Raw genomic sequence first — 25,792 nt, 5'->3', positions numbered from 1 at the left:
GCAGAGGGGGCATTTTATGAGCAGTGAAGTAGATCCGCAGGTGTCTCTGTTTCTCCCTCCCCTTCAATTACTCTATGTCTTGTCCAATTAAAAAAAAAAAATTTGAAAGGAAAAAATGGCCACCAGGAGTAGCAGATTCATAGTGCTGGCACCAAGCCCCAGCAATAAGTGGTGGCAGGAGAGAAGAAGAAAAAAGAAAATCACTTTAGAAATAGCAAATGATAGCAGATAGCACTAGGGGATCAGGAACATGCTAACTTCAGCAAGTCCTCTCAGCTTATTGTGACAGAGCAGGTAAACTGGAAAATCCTTTTCCACTGGAGGGTGAGAGATCAGTGTATGGTTCTTTGCAGTTGTGTCCTGAGAAACAGCAACAAAATATTTTTGTGTGCTATGGTGAAGACAGAAAAAATAAAGGCCTTTCTCCTCAACAATCTACTCTGCTTCTAGGAAAGCTTAGTGATTGATCGCCCTCGCGTGCGAAAGCAGACCAAACACTACAACTCTTTTGAGGAGGATGAACTTATGGAGTTTTCAGAATTAGACAGTGACTCTGATGAAAGGCCCACGAGGTCTAGGCGCCTCAATGACAAAACCAGACGGTACCTTAGAGCTGAGTGCTTCCGGGTAGAGAAGAATCTGCTCATCTTTGGGTAATTATTCACTTTGCCTCCTTGTTTTTCCCTGCTGTTTTTCAGTCCTTGAGATTTTTCTAGCTTGTCTCTCAGTTACTTTTGGAGTCAGTGGGTCTTGTAGATCTCTTGGAGCCAGAGAGAACTCTACATTCTGCTCATGACCTTCTCCCCCTAACTCATTCCATTATTGTATGTTCTGCTGCCATATTGTAGATGTGCCATAATTTTCTCATATGCTTGTCATAGCAAATCTCTGTTACTAATTTGCTGACTGGCACTGATTTCCTGCTTTCTGTCCCCCAAGGATATATAAGGAGTCAGTGCAACAGATGTTACAATTTAGGATGATTGATACAAGTCTCTAGCTATGGTAGAAATACAGGGTTCAGCATCTGGGACCTCACTATTGCTTTTGAATACTGCAGCTGGACTGTGTCTTAATTCCAAATATATTCTTTTCTCCAGATATTTCCATCCCTCCCTTTTTAACATGCTTTAAGAACCATGTCTTAATATATATGTTACCATAGTCATATTTAGAATGCTATAGCATAGTATCCCAAAAAACCTTTCAGGACAAAGCCCTCAGGGTGATGAATAGACCCAAGAGAGAAGAAAAAGCACTTTTTGCTCCTGGCTCCTGTCTGTTCTGCACTGTTGAGGGCATGCATGGGCTTTCTTTTCTCCAACACTTCTATTTCTGCTCTCAGCTGGGGTCGGTGGAAGGACATCCTGACCCATGGACGATTCAAGTGGCATCTGAACGAGAAAGACATGGAGATGATTTGCCGTGCCCTGCTGGTGTACTGTGTCAAGCATTACAAGGGGGATGAAAAGATTAAGAGTTTCATTTGGGAGTTGATCACACCTACCAAAGATGGGCAGGCCCAGACCCTCCAGAACCACTCGGGTGAGTAGTGGCAAAACCATGCCTGAGAAGCACTAACTCCTATGGACTTGGCATCCCTCTTTGTTGGTCCATGTTGTTGTGCAGGATTGGGGGGTGGTACGGAGGAGGGGTGTAATTCTCTCTTTTATATATAATGTAAGAATGTTACCAAGGGAAAAAATGAAAATACTTTGAATTCTTCTTCAAAAGTCATCCTGATATTTTAAGTATAATTGGGCTCAATTGAAATCTCCCACATGCCAATCCATGTCACAACTCTGAGCACCACAGGAGTTCCCTGAACTTGGGAACTCAGGCAGGACAGATAGCATAATGGCTACACAAAAAGACTTTCATGCATGAGGTTCCAAAGTCCCAGGTTCGAAGCATTGGTATTCAGTGGTAGAATTCTCACCTGCCAAAGTCCCAGGTTCAATCCCCTATACCATAAGATAGAGATGAGCAGTGATGATAGATAGATAGATAGATAGATAGATAGATAGTAAGAAAATTAAATAGGAACTCATACTGGTTACCCTGTAATTTGTCTTCTTTTTAAATTCTATTAGTGATTCAACAGTATTTTATAAAATTATGGGGTATAATTTTACACATGTACATGGTATACATAAGTCAACCATACCCTCCACTAAATTCTTCACCCCCACCCCTTATCATAACCGTAGTTCTCACCAAGTCTTGAGAGATAGTTTTTTTTTTTTTTTTTAGTTCATTTAATTTAGCCACCTGTATGAGATGGCTGAATATAACATAGTAACTAGATAATAGTCCCAGATAAAATTTTTGAGAAACTATAGGCTAAATATGCGTAGAAGCCCTTTCTGCTTTGAATATATATACTTATTTTTATTTTATTATCTTTATTGAACAGCCAGAAATCAAGAGGGAAGGGGGTGAGAGAGGGAGAGAGACATAGACAGACCTGCAACCTGCAACACTGCTTCACCACTTGTGAAGCTTTCCCTTTGTAAGTGGAGACCGGGAGCTGAAACCCAGGTCCTTGTACATTGTAATATGTGCACTGAACCAGGTGTGCCACGACCTGGCTCCAACCAAAATTCTTTATGGGTTGCAGAAGGTGGGAGTCTGACTTCTGTAATTGCTTCTTTTCTGGACATGGGTGTTGGCAGGTCAATCCATATCCCCAGCCTGTTTTTATCTTTCTCTGGAGAGCTAAGGTTCTGAGATACATTGGTGAAATCTTTGATATTTTTTTTTTTTGTCTGCTAAAAGGACAGAGACAGAGAGACAAAGAAATCACAGCATCAAAGCTTCCTTTAGTGTACTATGGATGGACTCAAACCTGGGTTATACATTGGCAAAGGAAGAAAACTATTAAAGAGAGCTAACTTGCCAGGCATTATTATACACAATTTTTTTTAACTGGATAGAGACAGACAGAAATCAAGAGGTAGGGGGAAAATAGCGAGGAAGAGACAGAGAGACACCTGAATCACTGCTTCCCCTTTTGCAAAGCTCTTGCCCTGCAAGTGGAAACTAGAGGCTTGAACCTGGGCCCTTGAGCATTGTAACATGTGCACTCAACTAGATCTACCACCCAGCCCCCTACCTATATTTTTGAAAATAAGAAGTCTTAAACTATAAAAGGGACCCCTGAGGTATGTGATAAATATCAGAATATTTCATTCTAAGGCTTTCTGAGGCAGGTTGGTCACCTCTAGGTACTGGGCTAGTGCAAGCCAGGCTCAGGTTATATGACATGTTGTTGCCTTCTGAGTAAGAGAGAAGTTAAGTTGAGTTGACCCTGCCTTTAGGGTTCTGTGGTTCCAGTTATGAAGTATGCACTGCTTTCCTGTGCCCATGAATAAAGTAGTAAAACTCCCTATATCAGAGCTAAAGAAAACCTAGTTCAGTTTATCCAATCACTGATATGACTCCAACTTCATACTTTTAAGTTTTAACATCGGTGTTTTGTCTTTTGCCCTTCATTGTTTTGTCCCAAGTTTACCGCTGTATTATACTGTTTTTGTCCTTTCTTATGCTTGTCTTAACTTATCTTCCCACTTCAGATAGAGTTCCTTTTTTCCTATTTGTTTCTAAAGGTCGTAGTACTCAATTCTTACTAAAGGGGCCTGTGGGTCCCTACAGAGATGACCAGGCACGTCCTCTCACCAGCATCACTACTTGTTGAACTGAGAGAGCTAGGGTCTGCCACTAAACGGCCAGGCCTCCTCTAGGATCCACATTAATTCATCCATTGGGCCGGACCTACTCTGCCTTTCTGTTTCAGGATTGTCTGCTCCAGTCCCCAGAGGGAGAAAGGGGAAGAAAACCAAGAATCAACTGTTGCTCCCAGAGTTGAAGAATGCTGACTGGTTAGCCACCTGTAACCCCGAAGTAGTCTTGCATGATGATGGTTATAAGAAACATCTCAAACAGCACTGCAACAAGTAAGTGTGCTCTGTCATTCCATGGTGGCACCTCTTTGTAGACTATCCGTATTATTGAGATGGTCACATGTCTGTGGGAAACCACCTTGATGTTCCTTTACTACCATGTAAGAGATAAAAATACAGAGTATATGGTCTAAGCTGAGTCAAGATTTATTCACATCTTTTAAAATATCTTCTCCAGAGCTTGTCTTCTATACCAATGCAGTTTGCACCAGGCGAGTTTACTAACCTGATCCCCAAAATCCAGTTAGGTCTTTGGATCAGTTTAGAGGGTCAGTTCACTGTTCTTTTGTCTCTCTTATTTCTCATGGTCACATTAACAAAGGTAGAAAACTGATCTTCATGACCTTATGCCAAATTATTTCTGTTCCAGTTTTCTGTTGCCATTCATGTCCTCCAGGTATTAGATAGGCATGTATTTTGGATATCTTCTTTATAATTATAGGCTAGCAGCTGGAATGAAGGTGGAATTAGTGGTGAGGTGACAAAGGAAAAGGATTAAACTGGTGTCCTGGGAGGTGGCTTAATGGATAAAGTGTTGGATTATCAAACATGAGGTCTTGTTATCCCCAGCCACCACACATTTGCCAGAATGATATTCTAGTTCCTTCTCTCTCTCTCTCTCTCTCTGTCTCTTTCTCTTTCTCTCTCTCTCATTAATAACTAAATAAATCCTTGTTTTTATGGTGAAAAATTCCCTATTTCTTTATAATGTCAACTTAAAGGTTCTATAGTTGTTGGGTTGTATGTGTTTGTTTTTCTTTTCATATAAAGTCTATTCTTCTCTTTGATCCTTCCAAATATTTGAAGATATGTCTCATATCCAGTACTAGAATACCTACAGTATACAAAAGGACATGTTTTTCAAAGCGTGTAGATCTCAGCTAAGACTTCAAGGGCATGTGCTATTAATATTAGAGTATGGGACAGAACCTGATATCATGTCTGATGTTACTGAATAAGAGTCACTAAAAAGGGGGGGCCTGGCTAAGTGAGAGGACTCATTGATGGGAGACCTTGTTTGGCAGACTACGGGTTTTTAAAAAAATAAATACTAGGCAATCTCTTCATGAATAGATAAGACATGTAGTATCTGTTTGTTTACTCTTGTGTTTATTTTTGGCAGGGCTAGGGAATAAACTAGGGAATACTTGATACTACTGAACCATCTCCCCAACTTGATTTTTATTCTTTATTTTGAGAGACAGAGACCAAAGCATTGTTGCCATCCATTCTGTTCTCATGTGGCTCTTGGAATAAAACTCAGGACCTCACACATGGAAGGCATGTGCTCTATTGCCGACTGTCCTGCTGGCCCAATGAGCTCTGTGAAGAACTAATGCAGTATAGCACTTCTCTGAGTTCTAAAGAGGCTCGCTATATTATTTTGAAGTTAAGAGCCACCCCACTGTCTTCTGTATTTCTGGCTCAGCAAGAGGCAGAGGAGACCCTGCAGCTCCTTCCAATCCAGTGTGGGAGTTCCCTGGATAAGGTCCTGCTAGGGCATCTTCTAGCTTCTTCTTGAAGCCTCCTGGTGATGGCAGTTTGCTTTTTCTCAGCAAGACTCATTCAGTTATAAACCACACTAGTGAATTGTCTTTCTGTATATTGAACCTAAAGTCTGTTTCCTTGAAATTTCCATCCTTTCATCTTGGGTCCCAGTTCTTTCCTGAGATATAGTTAAGAACAGATTAGAAGGGGCCTGGGCTGTAGCACAACGGGTTAAGCACACATAGTACTAAGCACAAGGACCTGAGCAAAGATCCTGGTTACCCACCTGGAGGTGGGGGGGGGTCGCTTTGCAAGCCTGAAGCAGGTCTGCAGGTGTCGATCTTTCTCTCCCCCTCTCTGTCTTTCCCTCCTCTCTCAGTTTTTTTTCTGTCCTCTCCAACAACAACAAAAAAATGGGGCGAAATGTCTGCCAGAAGCAATGGCTTTGTAGTGCAAGCACCAAGCCCCAGCAATAACCCTGGAGGCAAAAAAGAACAGATTAGAATTTATTTTATAACAGAACTACAAACTTTTAAAACTGTAGACTTGATTAATTAGAAAAATTACTGTCAGTACCAAATATCAATTTTATAATATCAGATAAGTGTTAACAAAAGGCTCTGGGACAAAGATTGAATTTAAATCCTAGCCTTATAATTGATCAGCAGGCACCTTCTTTCCTTCATCTGGAAAATGAGAATAATGACACTTCCTCCCCCTTATCATTGTTGTAAGGATTAGGTGAGCTAAAACATGGGACGTGGTAAGCACTCAAAACATTGTTTGTTATTAGTAGTAGTATAAGAGGGCTAAGGCAGTGACTCACCCAGCTGAGTGTACATTTTACTATGTGCAAGGACCCAAATGCAAGGACCCGGATTCAAGCCCCTGCTTCCCACCTGCAGGGAGGGAGTTTCACTTATGGTGAAGTAGTGCTACAGGTGTCTTTCTGTCTCCCTCCTCTATCTCCTTCTCCCCTCTCAATGTATCTCTGCCTAACAAGTGAAATATATATAATGAACAAAAACAGCACTTTTAAAAATTATTATTTATAGGGGTTGGTGAGATAAAACACTAGGTAGGTACCACATGGCAACATGAGGGGTGCTGTGACACTGGAGGAAGTTTTGGTGCTGTGGTGCCTCTTTCTCTCTGTCTCTTTGTTTCTCTGTCTCTCTCATCTGAATGGAAAAAGCAGTGTAGGAGCAGTAAAATTGCACATGTGCAAGGCCCAGGGTTTGAAAAAAAAAGTATGTATACACAATAGCATTGTATTTAAAGACATAAAGTTATCAGAACTTTTTCAGAGTTAAAAAGTGAATGCTTCACATCCAAGCTCTAAGAAGTTGGGATGGCAGGGATCATGGGAGGGTGGGGTAGTGACTAGAAAGGGGTAACGGTTCCTTTTGGGGACATTTTCTGCCTCGAGTACTGAATGCACACGTGTGTTCAATTTGTAGAAATTCATCAATCTATGTCTTTGCAAAATAGACTTTCTAGAAGTCTATTTTGTATCAACATTTTTAAAGAAAGATGAAAGATAAAGCAATACTGTCACTAGAGCCCACTATTAATGGGTTTTCTTTGGCCAGTGTATTACAAACTTCCTCCAGCTCTGCTTCTCTTGGAATTCAGATGCCTGCTGGGATCATCATCTCAATCTAGGAAGAAGTGACTGAAAAAATGTCCATTTTCTTCAGAATTGGTTTTCTTATTTGGAGAATAAATGAAAGTTGATGACTTTAAATTCTGTTTGTTCATGTTACAGATAACTGCCAAGTATCAACACAGTTGCTTTTCTTTAAAGAAATTGAAACTGGGGGCCAGGCGGTAGGCACCTAGTTGATTGCACACATTACAGTGCATAAGGACCTGGGTTCGGGAGTTGGGCAGTAGCACAGCAGATTAAGCGCAGGTGGCGCAAAGTACAAGGACTGGTGTAAGGATCCTAGTTCGAGCCCCTGGCTCCCCACCTGCAGGGGAGTCGCTTTACAGACAGTGAAGCAGGTCTGCAGGTGTCTTTCTGTCCCCCTCTGTCTTCCCCATCTCTCTCCATTTCTCTCTGTCCTATCCAACAATGACTACATCGATAACAACAACAATAATTACTATAGCAATAAAACAAGGGCAACAAAACAGAATAAATAAATAATTTATTAATTAATAAATAATAAATTAATAAAATAAAAGGACCCGAGTTCAACCCCCTGGTCCCACCTGCAGGTGGAAAGCTTCACAAGTGGTGAAGCAGGGCTGAAAGTCAGTCTCTCTCTCTCTCTGTCTCTCTCTCTCTCTCCCCCTCTCCCACTCACCTCTCCCTCCCTCCCTTCTTCCCCCTCTACTTCTCCCCACCTCTTCTCAATTTCATTCTGTCTCTATCCAATAATAAATAATTTAAAATATTAAAAAAGAAATTGAAACTGCTCTTTCTGATATCTCTAGGGAGCCTTTCTCTGTTTGAGCTAGATCTTAGCAGGCTAGAGTTCTGTACCTACAATACCCTCATCCTACTGCATCCTACAGGAGGTAGTCAGCTATTACCAGTCAAGTAGAAGGATCAGTAGCAGTCATATATTCCTAGGATCTAGACCAGCAAAACAGCTCACTTGGATAGTGCACTGCTTTGCTGTGTGTGCAGCCCAGGTTTGAACCCAGCCCCTACTACCTTAGAAGAAGCTTTGGTGCTATAGTCTTTGTCACTTTCTTTCTCTTTGCTTCTTTATCTCTCTATTTGAGAAAGTTATCGTAGAGCAGTCAAACCCCAGTGATAACAAAACAGAACCAAAAGAGAGAGAGAGAGAGAGAGGGAGAAAGAGAGAGAGCTAGGGTTCTTATTGTCTTGAGTGTTTTAAAAAAAAAAAAGCCTAAATTTCATAAGTTGGTTGCCAGCCAAAGCAAGGATTAGTATATACTAGAAAAGTAAGGATTCTTTCCAATTTAAAATTCTAATTTGTTTGTTACCATGCACAAGGACATGGGTTCAGGCTCCTAGTTCCCGCCTGCAGGAGGACGCTTCATAAGCTATGAAGTAGTGCTACAGGTTTTTTCCCCTCCCAAACACACACACCCTCATTTTCTCTCTGTCCTATCAAATAAAACTCTGAAAATGTTCTAATGTGCGTGTTTGGGGGAATCACTCAGTGTATGTGTGCAGGACTTGCATACACAAGACGCCAGATTCACTTAACTTCTTCTGTTCTTGGCACCGCCGATGCGTGAGTGATGTTCTGACCTCAGTCGCCCCACCCTTTGCCCCCATGAAGTAAGTCTTTTTTAAAAAGTTCTAACCTCATGTGTTGCCACTTACAACTTGAGCCTACAATGGCAGTTCTATCCAGATCTCTATAATTATACTCCCTTTTGAATATGTAATACATATATTTTTTAAATGATTTATCAAAAGTAAATTTTCTTTCTAACTCCAATTCCCATTTCTGTCTCCAGAAGCAACCACTATTAAACTGTCCCTTCCAGAGGTACTCTGTATATACAAGTATATAGACTTGTATCTTCTCTGAAATATATATATATACATATGTGTTATTTATATACACACACACACTTCTTTTCAACAACTTACATGAAGATCAGTTCCTCCATATGTGGATCAGCTTTTGTTTTTATAAAGCTCTTTGCAGCATAGCCTCTTCTTTAACATGGTCAGTTTCAACAAAGATTTAAGTACCTTATGTCAGACATGTTTGGAGCATTCCCATAGAGCCTGAGTTGGGTCCATGAGGAATCACAGTGAATTTAGCACTTCAGAAAAGAAGATATGATTGTTGTCTGGCAGTATCACTATAGGAAGGATAGCTTTTTTTTTTTTCCCCTCCAGGCTTATTGCTGGGCACCGTGAATCCACCGCTCCTGGAGGCCATTTTTCCCCCTTTTTGTTGCCCTTGTTGTTGTAGCCTCGTTGTGGTCATTATTATTGCCATAGTTGATGTTGTTCCTTGTTGGATAGGACAGAGAGAAATGGAGAAAGGAGGGGAAGACAGAGAGGGGGAGAGAAAAATAGACGCCTGCAGACCTGCTTCACCGCCTGTGAAGCGACTCCCCTGCAGGTGGGGAGCCGGGGGCTCGAACCGGGATCCGTACACCGATCCCTGCACTTTGGGCCACATGCGCTTAACCCACTGCGCCACCGTCCAACCCCCAGGATAGGTTTTTAAATATTGATTTAATCATAGACAGGTAAAGCTAAAAATTGCAGTTTCACTTAACTAAGTATTCAGCCTCTTGGAAGGCAATTCTGCCTAAGATGTTTGTGAGCAGGTGGAGCTAACGGTAGGGTGCTAGGGCGAGTACGCTTTCAAGGGCCAGGAAGAAGGTGGCTCTCTATTTCTGCTGCCTCATAGTATTCATATGTGACCTTGCAGATGATGGATGAAATGAGATGCATTTTCTTCTGAAAAACAGGGACAATCATAATGGCATCCGTCATCAGTATCCAGTGTTTCATTTTTCTAGTTCATAGGTATTATTTTGTACCACTAACAACATGAGAATAACAGATTTTCATATCAATTTGGGGAAGTAGTTCAAAGGCAACTCCTGGATTTTGGTGTATTTTCATTAATGTGTTCACCTTTCACAGGGTACTTTTGCGGGTCCGGATGCTGTACTACCTAAAAGCTGAAATATTGGGAGAAGCAGCTGATAAAGCATTTGAGGGAACTCCTGCCAGGTAAAGACAAACAGAAAAAAAGTAACTAAATGAAGTCAGCCTCAGCTTTCTGTTTAAAGAATAGATATAAAATACCTGCTTATGGGACCGGGTAGTGGCACACTTCGTTGAGTGAACATATTACAATGCACAAGGACCCGGGTTCAAACCCCCGCCCCCACCTGCAGGGGAAAAGTTTTGCAAGTGGTGAAGCAGTGCTGCAGGTGTCTCTCTGTCTCTCTCTCCCTCTTTATCACTCCCTTCCCTCTCGATTTCTGGCTATCTCTATCAAATAAATAAAGGTAATAAAAATATCTATTTAAAAAAAGTGCCTGCTTATGAAAATGGACAAGGCTCCCTGCCCATACTTCAAGAAGCACATGTTCCTTCCATGAGCCTAACTCAGATTGCTTTCCTACATGGTAGAACTGACTCAGTTAGTTCACCTACAGATTGAGTAAAGGAGAAAACAGTTCAGAAAACACAGTTTTGAAGAGGTCTCCACCCCCCCCTAGGATCGTGAAATTGCTTTTAAAGTAATCCTGGTGGCAAAAAAATTTTAAAGCTCATTTTTCAAAAATAATAATTATATATAGAGAATAATTCCTCTATCTTGACTAATTATTATAAATGATAATGACGGGGGTCAGGCGGTGGTGCAGTGGGTTAAGCACACATGGCACAAAGTGCAAAAACTGGCATAAGGATCCCGGTTCAAGCCCCCGGCTCCCACCTGCAGGGGAGTCACTTCACAAGTGGTGAAGCAGGTCTGCAGGTGTCTATCTTTCTCTCCCCCTCTCTGTCTTCCCCTCCTCTCTCCATTTCTTTCTGTCCTATCCAACAATGACAACATTAGTAACAACAACAATAATAATAGCTACAACGATAAAACAATCAGGGCAAAAAATAACCTCCAGGAGCAGTGCAGGCACTGAGCCCCAGCAATAACCCTGGAGGCAAAAAATAATAATAATAATAATGGCTTTGTTATGCTTGATCCATCAGGCATAGATAATCCCCTCTGTTACTCAGTTCCATTCTTGGCCATACTTTTACATTTTAGTGGTTCTCCTTTTATTTAATAATATTAAGAAATAGCTTTGACGTATTGATTTGTTGCATCTTAGTTTTAGAAGGTAGTGTTTGCAAACCATGTGGGTATCTCCCAAGATTTCAGTGAATGAGACTACTAGGCTCTCAGCTATCATTGATTAAGCTGTGTGTGTAGTCCTAATTTATAGCTAGAATTTCTACACCACCTCCCTTCTTCCATATATATGTGTGTATGTGTGTGTGTGTGTATGTATGTATGTATGTGTATATATATATATATATATATATTTTTTTTTTTTAAACCAAAGCACTGCTCAGCTCTGGCTTATGGTGGTAGTGGTGGGGGGGATTGAGCCTCAGGCATGAGAGTCTCTTTGCTATCTACACCCCTTCCTTTCTCCATATCTGCATTTGTTCTTTTTGCAGTCTATTGCCTGTCATTCCCAGAGGACACCAGAAATGTTAGTATTTGGTATTTTAACCTTGTTTTGAGATCATCTGATGCTATGCTTTCTTCTGGAGAGAAGAAATGCTAATTGAGCAGTGCTAATGGTTTTAGCACTAAAGAGAGAAATGAAAAACATTGACAACCCTACTCATGTGGTAATTCATAGTGAGGAGCAGCTATTATACTGACTTTTCTTATTTTATATACTCTCATTACTGAGTTCATTTTTAGCAGGAATTCAGAGCTTGGATATTTTGGTTCAATTTATGGTTGTATAAATACAGCAGAATTCACCCTAATTGTGGATATCATGTGTTACTGGCAGAAGTAATCTACCTGAATTTACTCACTTCTGTCATACTTGTTAAATATTTAGGTAGAATCTGAAGGGGGTGAGTCTGCTGTCCATCCTTTTCCTTCCATTCCTTTGATTTCCTTAATCTTGACTGTCACTGGTCTTGTCAAGTTGTCATGAGAATGAATAATAGTTCATTCAAAAAAAGTTGTTCTGACTGTGGCACCATGCAAACAGAGCAGTGGGTAGGTACTTCAGTATCACCAGATTGGGAACATTGCCTGGAAAAGATGAAAGCCAGGAATATAATTGTCACAGACTTCTGGGCCTGGCACCTGTGTCACAATAAGAAAAGAAAACCTGATGGAACAAGAAACTTCAAATGCTAAAGTAGTACTAGGTAGTGGGAGAAAGGAATCAGACAAGTGGATATTTTACCCAAAGCCTTCAAAGAGTAAGGACTGTGATTAGATAAATGAAGACAGTGAACTCTCAAAACTTCTGTAGAAACTTAAGAGAGGAGCTACTAGCATAAGATGCTAATCCATACATCTTTTCTTTCCAGGCAAAATTATATTCATCCCTTTGGACATTAGTGTAATTTGTGATCAGTTTTGACCCACCTGATCATTATAGACCACTGCTCAGTGGTGTCAAAGTATCAACTGTTCATGTGTGCATTATCTTGGTCTCAAATAGTGCTTGAGATCATAATATGTTGAACCCAATTGATTTGGTTACTGTTCTTTTCAGCATTTGATCATATGTGAATTCTACCATTTCAAGGGATATTTTGCTTTTAACTGATTAGTGTGTTTGGTGACTTTGTTATGGTTTTCACTTGAAAATGTACATCAGAACTACTTTATACATGTAGAACCAAGACTAGATCCCAGACTGACCATTAATGAGTTCTCTAAGAGGCACTTTTAAGGTTCTGCACCAGTCTAAGGTGGAACCTGGAAATCGAGAACATATGTGAAACTAGCTTCCCAGGTAATCCTGAAACGAAGTCCTGGTTAAGGTACAACTTTCTGAATCCTTCCATTTGTTATTTGACACTTAAGGGCTTAACTAATGATCCAGCTTAATAGCAGGTTTTGGCCAGTAATTATTGAGTTTTTTCTGTCTGTATTGAAGGGATTCTGAATCCATGCCCTTCCTTCTTCCTCAGAGAGCTGGAAGTGCCTCTTCCTGATATAGACTACGTGGAGATTCCGGTGGAGTGGTGGGATGCTGAGGCTGATAAGTCCCTTCTGATTGGTGTGTTCAAACATGGTGTGTATTTGGTGAATGTTTTCCCTTTCCTGAAAAATGTCAATAGTCGTATTGTGTGTCTCTTTCAGAAAGTAGAGTCTTACCTCTGTCCTCTCAGAATTCTGACTAACTGAATGTGTGAGTCATGGAAATATAGTAAGTATTAGTGAACATTTTCAAAAAAGTGACTGTGACCCTTAAAGAATTTACTCAGTGTGTATCTTCCTCACTAATGTGTTTGTGTCTGAGATTGCCTGCCTCTTACAGTCCCAGCATCTGGCCAAATGCCTGTCACATGATAGGCACCCAGTATTTCTTGAGTGAAAAAATAATAATTATAAATGAAGGCAATGTGCTTTAGCATTTTCTATATATGCAGGATTCCAAGATCATTCTAGACAATTTATATATTCCTATTGTGTATCTTTTGCCCTACTGTATAAAATTTTAAGGATAGAAGAGGGCTTACTTACTGTTTTTTATTACTTTTCATTTTAATTTTTTATTGCTGCTGAGGTTGTCACAAGGACTTGATATTGCACAACAAATCCACCACTCCCAATAGCTATTTTGTTCTTTCCTTTTCTTCTTTCTTTCTCCTTTTTTTTTCTTTTTGACATAGACAGAGAGAAATTGAAAGAGATAAAGGAAATAGAGCATGAAAGACACCTACAGCACTGCTTTACTATTCATGAAGCTTCTCCTTGCAGGTGGAGATTGGGGGACTTGAATCTAGGTCCTTGCACATCATAAAGTGTGTGCTCTACTGGTTGTGCCACTGTTCAGCCCCTCTTTCTCTTTCTTTCTCTTTTTGTTTTTTGTTGTTTAATGTGGTAGCCAAAAAACAAAAGTGGACTAAGGTTTTTAAGTAGCTAGGAAAAAATCAAATACGTGACTTCTTTGTTCAGTTCTGCTTCAGTTCTAAACCTTAGCCAAGGGTTAAAATGCCAGATGATTGTCACTGTAATGTGCCTGTTATAGGCCTTCCATGCCAAGTAAATAACAGAAACTTTAGATTGAAAATCAGGTTTTAAAGTGGGAGGAGCTAGATCCTCCCAGATTCCTGTCAACTTTCTGCCCTGCTTCTAGCCTATTCAGTGGGGATAGTATCAAAACAACCTACCTGAAGGGTTGTTTGTAGTTTATATGAGACATTATATGTAGGCCGTCTAGAACAGTACTTGGTGTCTCATAGGTGCTTGGTGCTGTTCCACTTTCACTTATAAGTCTGCCTACTTTTACTTACTACTCTGCCTGTGGAAGTTTGTCTTTTTAATTTTTTTTAAATTTTATTTTAACAAGCTCCTCGAAACTTGGATTCTGGTATTATAAATGCAGGCTTCAGAAGATTCATTGCTGCAGAGCTCCTTTTGTCAAACCACCGTGCTTAGGTTGGAGTAGGGCTATCCAACTGACCTTTCTGTGATGATGGAACTGTCCTATTTCTGCACTATCGATTATGGAAACCACTGACTACATGTGGATGTTGAAATGTATTTGTGCAATTAAGTAACTGTATTTTTTATTTTATGGAATGTGAAGTTAAATTTCCACTCTGCTGGACAGTGCAAACTCAGCTCTGAAGTAGGGAGAAACTTGTGACCTCTCTGTTAAGCACATGCAACCACAGTGCACTCAGAATTTGGTATAATCTAATTTTGGAAAGAACCCAGAAGTAGATATGCTGTGGTAGGCAGCTAGATTACAGAGCATCCGAACTTGTGTGCAGAAGAATGTATTCGGTAAGCATGGCTATAGTAAATAAAGCCCCTCTCCTAAAAGAGGAAAAGATTAGACTCTGGCTAGTCCAGGTAAGAAGAGCTGGAAGAGCCAGCCTCTGAGAGAAAAGATACAGTGTCATGAGAGAAACAGTGATTTAAGAGAATAAGATTGACATCTAAGGGGTAGCAGAAGACATTACAGACATATTAACAACAAAAATTTCATGGCAAAATGCATATCATACGAAAGACTCAGTTTAAGCCAAAAAAGCATAATTTGAGATAAAGAGTATCATTGCTCATCAATAAACTAAAGCTCAGGTTAACAATGTAGCTTCAGAATGTGTGAAAGAAGACAGGGCTCTGAAGAGACCTAAGCCCTTTTCTCTCCTAAGAAAAATAGTAATACTAATTTCATAATCCTTGGTTAAACTTTTGAGTAGTGGTATTAATGAACTGTTTTCTCATAGTCTCGTGTCAGATATGATAAGGGTTCAATAAGATGATCTCTAAGGTCACTTCCAAAGCTAAACTCTGTGAAGCAGTTTGGAGGCAGGGCAGCAGGGGAAGAGGGGTTGGAATATAAATAATTTTTTTCCTTGTTGTTTTCTGAGTATACCTATGAGACCTTAAGATAATGCATTACCCATTCTACTCAGATTTTCCTAGATTGCCACTTGAGTTCAACTTGATATTCAAAGTCAGAGTTGAGAGGCAAGTCCCAAGAAGGTAATCTGTGTTAATGAGGAGTCCCCTCAAAACTTGGATTCTTGGGGAGAAACCCCAGCTTCTGTATCTGTTAGGATACTGTCCTTAGACTGACTTGTGGACTGGCTTGTTCTTAGAGTTAGACCCTCAGTTCAACAGTAAGATTGGAGTCAGCTTAGACTATATTGGACAAATAGCTGTGCTGGTGGACTTGGGCCCATTCACATTGGTATTTTCCAAAGTCAAAATCTGATCTTCTGGAAACTCTGCTTCTCATCCATGTCTTGGAAGAATGTGTGCACACTATAATACTGTACTCATTTTCTTAGTTAAGAAGCACCCACTAAAGCACAACTTTATCATTGTGTGGGGTTTTGAGACTATTCTAGTCTAATCTGGCCCAAACATAGCCTGCTTAGGTCAGAAGAACATAACCATGGCAATACCTCAGAGCTCACCATCAGAGAAAAATCAGCTAGTCTTTGGTTGGAGCTTCAGCTTGCAGCAAGAAGGGTCCTATAGTAATCCTATCGTGAATGATCCCCTAGTCAGCTTTTAATTGCATTAAGTCACCCCCACCTAACCAGAGCAACTTAATTTATGAAATTTTCATCATTGTATAGATTTTAGTTCGTATTCCTCAAAGAGCTTTTAGACTAAGTAAAAAGACAAGCCATGCCTACTCCCTTTCAGAGATCTGTTATTCTGCTATTTACTTATTTGCATTACTACCATATCTATTCCTGCCCTCCTTACAGGACAGTTGTTAGGGCTTTCTGAGGAACTAAACATCACTTTCCTTGCTGCCAGCTTCATAACTGACTGAGACATAGAAATGCACAATGTGGGAGTCGGGCAGTAGTGCAGCGGGTTAAGCGCACGTGGCGCAAAGCACAAGGACCAGCATTAGGATCCCGGTTCGAGCCCCAGGCTCCCCACCTGCAGGGGACTCGCTTCACAAGTGGTGAAGCAGGTCTGCAGGTATCTATCTTTCTCTCCCCCCTCTGTCTTCCTCTCCTCTCTCCATTTCTCTGTGTCCTAGCCAACTATAACAATAAAAGAATAACAACAGTAAAAAAATAAAACAATAAGGGCAACAAAAGGGAATAGATAGATAGATAGATAGACACACAATGTGTCTAGGCTTCAGAACCATACATGACAAGAGAAAGTCTGCAGAGCAGAACCTTAACTTAGCTAGTAGACTTGTGGGAGCACTCTACTACTTATATCCTATTGAAGCAGAAAACTCATAGAGGAAGAAACACACGAACAGTTAGCCTCCCCGAGATTAAGAAAGAGACAGTGAAGAATGCTGTCATCATTTCATCTATCAGATAAAGCAGCTCTCTTGTTATGAGAAGGAGCAATAGCAGGAAATAATAGCAGGAATTTCCTCAGGACAGCAGGAACACTTGGGAATTTTCTGTTTTGATGTGAGCTGAGATAGAATATGAGGAGGGAGTGAGATAGCTCTTCCCACAGTGATTATTGGAAAAGAATCTTGGCCAGACTGACTCATCCAGACAGTTATCAAGTCTGTATGGTGTCAGGCCCTGTGCTAGTTATTGAACATGCATTAGAGACTAAAAGCAGACACAGATTCTGTTCTTATGAAGGGCATACTCTCACAAGAGACTTAGAGTCTCTCAAATAATCACCCTGGGGTATACATGAATAAAGAAGAACATAAGGTAAGGCGCCACACTTTCTTGCATGCATATGCTTCATGCAGCACATGTCATGGAGATGACAAGAGAGTTACTTTGAATTAAAAGTTTAAGTACTCACCACTCCTCAGAGAAAAAATGCTCTGTGATGTCTAGTGGGTAAATGGTAGAACTGAATCAGTTGTGATAGCAAAACAGAAACCAGTGTAGAAATGAAATACCCAACAAAGCAAAATCAAATCTGTTACTAACAATCAGGCTGATTCTCATTTTAGGTACATTATCTAACTCTGCATACTGTAGAGCAAGAAATGGACTTTGTTAAGAAAAACATGGAAAGGGTTTTAATTATTCTGAAGAGATTCTGACAATGTAGCTTGATATGGCAGTAAATATGGGTCTTTTACAAGACTAAACCCTATCTTACAAGATTACATATATTCTGAAAAATAATATAACAAATTCTTGTACGTTCATTTTAATATTTAAAATGTCATATATTTTAAGGAAGTAAGCCGCCCTCCTTCTCCATTTAGGAGAAACTAAGGAATCAAAGTTGAGGGGGTAGAGGCAACAAATTTCAAAACCAACTTCTTGATCCTTTTTGCTGTCCAAATGAAGCAAACGAGTGAGAACAAAATCAAGAACCCAAGACAGATGCTGAGTTCTGACATGATGTCTGGTGTCTCATTACTCCTCACTAGGGTATGAAAGGTACAATGCCATGCGAGCAGACCCAGCTCTTTGCTTTCTAGAAAAAGTTGGAATGCCAGATGAGAAATCACTTTCTGCAGAACAAGGCACAACAGATGGAACCTCGGACATTCCTGAAAGGTGAGGCGTGTATAGTCCAACTATGATATGACATGTCATGCCACAAATCCAGGACCCCATCCACATATACATAGCTCTGTCATAGTCTCCTTTTCATATTCTGGTATCTCCCATAAACCTTGCCACATTGGAAATGCCCTCCAGAGAGTTTTATTTATATCCTGCTATGCCTCAGACCTTCTTTTTACCTTTCTAAATGCTTTATGTCAAATTCCAGTTGCTGTCTTTATGGTATCCTCACACTCTCTACCATTCTACCCTACTCCTTATAGTCAGATACAGAGTTCTCAAGGACCACTTCAAACCTCTCATACATGATAGAAAGCTAAGAGATAGTAAGTACAGGTCTTTGTGGGCGGGTGGGGGATTGCCATAGCTTCACCCCTCCAGACCAACTTTTGTAGACTGAGAGCAAGATAGAGTAAAAGACAGCACAGCACAGGGACTTACTCCAGTGTGGTAGAGGACAGATGGCGAACATGTCAAAACAGGGGCGTTATCTATTTTGCTGGCCCACAGACACAGTCTTTTGCATAACCATTATGCTGTCTTTCTACCCCCTAAACACAGTATTCTTCACCTTAAAGTTCCTCAGATGAAATTCTATCAGTGTTTAAGTACATGATGTCTGGTTTCTCATTAACTGGACCAAAAACAGAGTAGATTTAGGATCCACTGTTTGATGGCCCTGGAAATTAGGCCTTGTCTATGAGGATGGGGGTTCATTTGGATGAGTTTTATTTATTGTGGACATAAACCCAAAATACAGACATTCATAGAAAAACTCTAGGCACAATCAAAAACTCTCACTCTCCAAAATATAAATTTGAAGAATATATCAATAGGATGTATCTCCTGGCTTTTAAAGTTCAGTAGACTTTTGGTCCCAGTCTTCTCTCTAAAAGTGGTGGATATTGCTGTGCATTGCAAGAGAGTTTAGAACTGCCAGGAGCCCCAATCCATCTGCTAAGGCTAAGGATGAAATCTATTTCCCATTTGTTCTTAACTTCTAATTAACATTTTACTATAATGTCCTCTGCTCCAAAGATGTTTCCTCTGTGCAGGTAATAATATATCTTGTGGTACACCCAGTAGAGTGCACATGTTGTCATGCAAGAAGACCCAGGTTCAAGCTCCTAGTACTCACCTGCAAGAGGGAAGCTTCACAGAGGTAGAGCAGTGCTGCAGGTGTCTCTTCTCTTTGACACAGATGCCCAAGTGACTAGTGATGTCGATGTTATGTTTTTATGTGTAGGATAACACTGGATAGATAAGGTACTTGAATGTGGAATAAAACTTAAATATATTGTGTAGTAACTACCCTTTTTTTAGCTAGGCAGTGACAGTAGCAGTTTCTCCTGCCTCTCTAAAATCTGAACAATAGGATAAGAACATTTGAATCAGGAACTCTTTAGAGTCACTTTTAAAAGGAATCATGAAAACCTGCTGTATCAAGTAGAGAGAAGACATTAGGCAGCTATCTTATGGGAGGCCAAAATGTCCTACCTTGGCAGTTACCTCACAGCTCCTTCTGAGGAAGTGGCTGTTGATATGAGTGATTCTACAGGAGGGACCTCAGGTATCTATTACCAATTTTATTACAAAAAAATGTAGACTACATTGCACTATTCTAATTATTCTAGTGAAACTTTAGGTGTTGATTCATTCAGCTGTGATCTGGAAGTTGGCATAAGTGAACTTGCTTGGTTTGCATAGCCTCTCAGTTTATAGAATCTGTTCTTTTATCACAGACACATATTCAGATATTTCCTGATAGACAGTAGTTAACTTTTTCCTGATAGTATCATTGCTGAATAGCCAGCCTCTGAACTTGTCTGAGTAGATTGTGAGTCTACCACTTATGCTTTAAAGTTTTAGTTGAGTGGAAATCCTTGCTTGTAGAAGTAATGACATTTGAGGCCTCTGGAGAAAGGAATCTATTCATGTTCTTTTTTGATCAGTAATTTTGGGGGTTTTCTTAAAAATATCTGGTGATTAACTCCCAGGAGGTGTAAGACGCTTTCTTTTAACTTGTATTTAGAGGCAATGTGGATAAAGAAGATACTACTGAAGACAAATTAGATGGCCTCCAGAAACAAATGGTAAGTCATATATTCTATATTGGTAGTTCACATATATTTTAATATTAATTGAAAAACTCAATCCTCCCCACCCCCAAAAAAAATACTTTTTAGGGAGGCCAGGTGGTGGCGCACCTGGTTGAGTGCACAAGTTGCAATGCACAAGGACCCAGGTTCAAGCCCCTGGTCCCCACCTGCGGGGGAAAGCTTCAGAAGTGATGAAGCAGTGCTGCAGGTGTCTCTCTGTCTCTCTCTCCCTCTTTATCACCCCCTTCCCTCTCAATTTCTGACTGTCTCTATCCAACAAATAAATAGAGAAAAAAAAAGTTTTAAAATATCTTTAAAGAGGGTAAAAAGGTTTTATCTTAGTGGTCTTGGGAGCTTGTTTGCATTGCATTTTCTCCTGTATTTTATTATAAAAATTGGCAGCTACAGCGTAGCTGGTTAAGAGGCGCAAGAACCAGTGTAAGGATCCTGGTTCGAGCTGCCCCCCCCCCCAGTTCCCCACCTGTGGGGGAGTCGCTTCACAGGCAGTGAAGCAGGTCTGCAAGTGTCTGTCTTTCTCTTCCTCTCTTATCTTCCCCTCCTCTCTCCATTTCTCTCTGTCCTTATCCAACAACAATAACATCAATAACAACAACAGTAATAACTACAACAATAAAACAGCAAAGGCAACAACAGAAATAAATAAGTAAAATATTTTTTAAAAAAAGATAAATAAAAATTGGCACTGCACTTTTAATCTAACGAATCCTTTTGCCAGATTGGAAGTCTCAGCTATTATTTCTTTGAGCAGTTTTTTATATCCCATTCTTTCTTTTCTCTTTTACAGACTCTGATGGCATTAGAGCCTATCTAGTTTTAGAGCTCCTTATACCCTAACCATTCTTTTTCTCAGTCTACTTTTCTGTTATTCACATTGGGTATTTTCAGTTTTCTGTCTTCCAATCCATCAAGTCCTTCTCTTATTTTTCTTTTGAGCCTGGAAGAGGAGGGAAATAAGTGCATTTTTATTTTATTTTATTTTATTTTGGATCATTACATTCCTCTAATAAAAAAATTCCCCTTTGGATCTTTATTTCTTTGATGAGGATTTCTGCTCCTTCACTTGTAAGGAGCAGTCAGAACTGCTTACTGATAGCTATATTAAATTTTTATATCAGATGATTCTTAGACCTTGTCATCTCTAATGATTATTCTTTTTTTATTCAGCTTGAGATCATCCTGTTTCTTGATATAAGTGGGTGTGTAATTTGGGGGGGGTGCTAATGGTTTAGAGTACAGTTGTTAGCACATAAGTACCACTTCTCATCTGCCCATGACAGGTATCTACATGGCTATAAGATACTCACTGCCCCACCCTACGTGTATGATGGGGAAAAGAACCTAAATGGAGCTGTTGTTGTTTTAATTGTCATAGGTATTATATTGTGAATCTCTGGATCTTAAACTTTGTGTGTAACTTACTACCTCTGACGCCTCTCTTGCAGATAGGAATTATTACTCCCTATTCATAGTAGAAACCCATGTTACCTTACCTTGCGTGTGCGTGTGTGTGTGTATGTGTACACACACACACCCTACCACCCCCCCACCACCCTCTTATGACTGCCTGGTGGGAGTAGAAATTCAGGTTCCTTGTCCAATATATACCTCTTATCTGTTGAAAATTCAATTCCTCACAGGAACTTTCCTGAAATCATGAGTGGGATGGGGGAGTTTCTTACTACCTATCTGGGATGAAAGTCCTGCCTCTATACCTGACTTTCTTACAACATCCAGCAAGGGAATGGAATCCCTTGTTTAAGATTGGCAAAGGTAGAAATTTAGCACCCTCCCCGTTCACTTTTGATGACAAAATGTTGTAAGCCACAGTTTTCTGTTGTTGTTGGACTGAATTTTAACAAGTATTTTCTAAACATTTTATATTTTTCTTGCCAGCCCCTCTTTGTTCTTTGAGACAACGGCCTTTCATTTGGAACTTTTTTTTTTTTTGCCTCTGTCTTTCAGCTTCTTTCAAGCAAAAACAGATAAGGAGTGTGGTGGTGAGAGAACTCACTACCAGGTGATTCCTTGGGTATAAAGTTCCCTACTTGTTTGTACTATCTTCTCTTCACCTTTCAGTTTTCTTTTTTTTTTTTTTTACTCTGATTTTTTTTTTAATTGGGGAATTAATGTTTTACATTCAACAGTAAGTACAATAGTTTGTACATGCATAACATTCCCCAGTTTCCCATACAACCCCTACTAGGTCCTCTGATCCTTCTTGGACCTGTATTTTCCCCATCCACCCACCCCAGAGTCTTTTACTTTGGTGTGATACGCCAATTCCATTTCAGGTTCTACTTGTGTTTTCTTTTCTCATCTTGTTTTTCAACTTCGGCCTGAGAGTGAGATCATCCCATATTCATCCTTCTGTTTCTGACTTATTTCACTCAACATGAATTTTTCAAGGTCCATCCAAGATCGGCTGAAAACGGTGAAGTCACCATTTTTTACAGCTGAGTAGTATTCCATTGTGTATATAGACCACAACTTGCTCAGCCACTCATCTGTTGTTAGACACCTGGGTAGCTTCCAGGTTTTGGCTATTACAAATTGTGCTGCCAAGAACATATGTGTACACAGATCTTTTTGGATGGATATGTTGGGTTCCTTAGGATATATCCCCAGAAGAGGAATTGCAGGGTCATAGAGTAGGTCCATTTCTAGCCTTCGGAGAGTTCTCCAGACTGTTCTCCACAGAGGTTGGACCAATTGACATTCCCACCAGCAGTGTAGGAAGGTTCCTTTGACCCCACACCCTCTCCAGCATTTGCTGCTGTTGCCTTTTCTGATGTATGACATTCTCACAGGAGTGAAGTAGTATCTCATGTTGTCTTTATTTGCATTTCTCTGACAATCAGAGATTTGTAGCATTTTTTCATGTGTTTCTCAGCCTTTTGGATCTATTCTCTGGTGAATATTCTGTCCATGTCCTCCCCCCATTTTGGGATGGGGTTATTTGTTGTCTTGTTGAGTTTGGCAAGCTCTTTATATATGTTGGTTATTAAACTCTTGTCTGATATATGTCATGTAAAGATCTTCTCCCATTCTGTGAGGGGTCTCTTGGTCTGGGTAGTGGTTTCTTTTGCTGTGAAGAAGCTTTTTAATTTGATGTAGTCCCATAGGTTTATGTTTGCCTTAGTCTTCTTTGTAATTGGATTCGTTTCATTGAAGATGTCTTTGAAATATATGCGCAAAAGAGTTCTGCCGATATTTTCATCTAAGTATCTGATAGTTTGTGGTTTAACATCCAAGTCCTTGATCCACTTGGAATTTACTTTTGTATTTGGTGAAATACAGTGATTCAGTTTCATTCTTCTGCATGTTTTAACCCATTGTTTCCAACACCATTTGTTGAAGAGACTCTGCTTTCCCCATGTAATAGTCTGGGCCCCTTTGTCAAAGATTAGATTTCCATAGGTGTGGGGGCTCACTTCTGGGCTCTCAGTTCTGTTCCACTGGTCAGTGTGTCTATTTATGTTCCAGTACCAAGCAGTTTTGATGACAATGGCCCTATAATACAATTTGAGATCTGGGAGTGTGATGCCTTCAGTTCTGTTCTTTTTTCTCAAGATTGTTTTGGTAATTCTAAGTCTTTTCTGGTTCCAGATAAACATTTGTAGCATTTGTTCTATTTTCCTAAAAAATGTGCTTGGGATCTTGATGGGGATAGCATTAAATTTGTATACGGCTCTGGGTAGTATATTCATTTTGATGATGTTAATTCTACCAGCCCATGAGCATGGAATATCTTTCCACTTCTTTGTGTCTTTTTCAATTTCCTTGAGTAGTGACTCATAATTTTCAGTATCCAAGTCTGTCACTTCTTTGGTTAGGTTTACTTCTAGATATTTTATTGTTTTAGTTGCTAAAGTAAAAGGAATTGATTTGTGGATTTCAACTTCTTCTAACTTAGTGTTTGCATAGAGGAATGCCACTGACTTTTGAATGTTAATTTTGTAGCCTGACACCTTACTGGATTGCCTGATGATATCCAAAAGCTTCTTGCTGGATTCCTTAGGTTTTTCTGTGTATACTATCATATCGTCTGCAAATAGGGAGAGTTTGACTTCTTCTCTTCCAGTCTGTATCTCTTTAATTCCTTGCTCCTGCCTGATTGCTATGGCAAGAACTTCCAACACTATGTTGAATAGTAATGGTGATAGTGGGCAGCCCTGTGTAGTACCTGATCTGAGTGGAAATGCTTCCAGTTTTTCACCATTGAGTATGATGTTGGCTGTAGGTTTGCTATATATAGACTCCACTATCTTCAGGAATTTCCTATCTATTCCCGTTTTTTTGTAGTGTTTTGATCATAAAGGGATGTTGGATTTTGTCAAAGGCTTTTTCTGTATCTATTGATATGACCATGTGGTTTTTGGACTTGCTTTTGTTGGTGTGGTGGATCACGTTGATTGATTTACGTATGTTAAACCAACCTTGCATGCCTGGGATAAACCCCACTTGGTCATGATGAACAATCTTTTTAATATACTGCTGTATCTGGTTGGCTAGAATTTTGTTCAGTATTTTAGCATCTATATTCATCAGAAATATTGGTCTGTAGTTTTCTTTTTTGGCTATGTCCCTGTCTGCTTTTGGTATCAGAGTGATGTTGGCTTCATAGAAGCTGGCAGGGAGTATTCCAGTGTCTTCAGTCTTCTGGAAGACTTAAAAGTAGAGGTACTAGTTCTTCTTTGAAGGTTTTGTAGAATTCATTTGTAAAACCATCTGGTCCAGGACTTTTATTTTTGGGGAGATTTTTGATAACTGTTTCAATTTCATTAGCTCTGATGGGCCTGTTCATGTTATCCACTTCCTCTTTACCTAGTTTTGGAAGTTGGTAGGTGTCTAAGAAATCGTTCATTTCTTCCAGGTTCTCTAGCTTGGTGGCATATAGTTGTTCATAGAAGCCTTGCATGATATGTTGAATTTCTGCGGTTCAGAGTTTTCTACTATTCTACTTTGTTGTTATACTTAGAGTGAGGAATAAAGAAATGTACATCTTCCCAGAAGTAGATGTACTACATTTTGCAAATGAATTTTTGGGACTTTGCACTAGCTGACCCCAACACCATTTTACCACATGTTCTTTCACTCGTGAGTAGTACAACAAATGAGCTAATTAGAATTCCATAGAGTCTGGGTCTCAGAGGTAGTTTTTGTCCTCATTGTCAGGCTAGCCTCACCTCCTTTTCACTACCAAGAAGTTATCATTTTTTTCTGTGGTTCTGGCTTGCTTTGGTTTCCATCTGTTCTTATTCTTAAAACAGTATATCCCTTTTCCAAAGTGAGAAATAATTATTTTTCTTTTCTCTTCTTTTCTTTTTTTGGAAATAACTATTTTTTTCAAAGTTTTTTCCCCATATCTTCTTAGGCAGATTGACAGACAGTATTAAATAAAACCAAAAGCCCTTGGGAGTCGGGTGGTAGTGCAGCGGGTTAAGCGCACATGGCGCAAAGCGCAAGGACCAACTCAAGGATCCCGGTTCGAGCCTCTGGCTCCTCACCAGCAGGGGAGTTGCTTCACAAGCAGTGAAGCGGGTCTGTAGGTGTCTATCTTT

At 39.9% G+C, this 25,792-nt stretch overlaps 1 protein-coding gene across 4 annotated transcripts in view; it reads left to right on the top strand.

Annotated features, from left to right (window-relative positions):
• Positions 1 to 25,792, top strand: part of CHD6 (chromodomain helicase DNA binding protein 6) — a 236,663-nt gene that overhangs the window by 165,878 nt on the left and 44,993 nt on the right. For all 4 annotated transcript variants that reach the window (XM_060190220.1, XM_060190206.1, XM_007526639.3 and 1 more), the window contains 7 exons: positions 451 to 653; positions 1,346 to 1,545; positions 3,797 to 3,956; positions 10,048 to 10,137; positions 13,087 to 13,190; positions 17,973 to 18,102; positions 20,144 to 20,204. In XM_060190220.1, coding sequence (XP_060046203.1) covers positions 451 to 653; positions 1,346 to 1,545; positions 3,797 to 3,956; positions 10,048 to 10,137; positions 13,087 to 13,190; positions 17,973 to 18,102; positions 20,144 to 20,204 — 948 coding nt within the window. The remainder of the gene's footprint in view (positions 1 to 450; positions 654 to 1,345; positions 1,546 to 3,796; positions 3,957 to 10,047; positions 10,138 to 13,086; positions 13,191 to 17,972; positions 18,103 to 20,143; positions 20,205 to 25,792) is intronic.

Source organism: Erinaceus europaeus, chromosome 1, assembly GCF_950295315.1.
Source record: "Erinaceus europaeus chromosome 1, mEriEur2.1, whole genome shotgun sequence".
NCBI classification, from domain to species: Eukaryota; Metazoa; Chordata; class Mammalia; order Eulipotyphla; family Erinaceidae; genus Erinaceus; species Erinaceus europaeus.
This window is presented reverse-complemented; position numbering and strand designations above follow the sequence as displayed.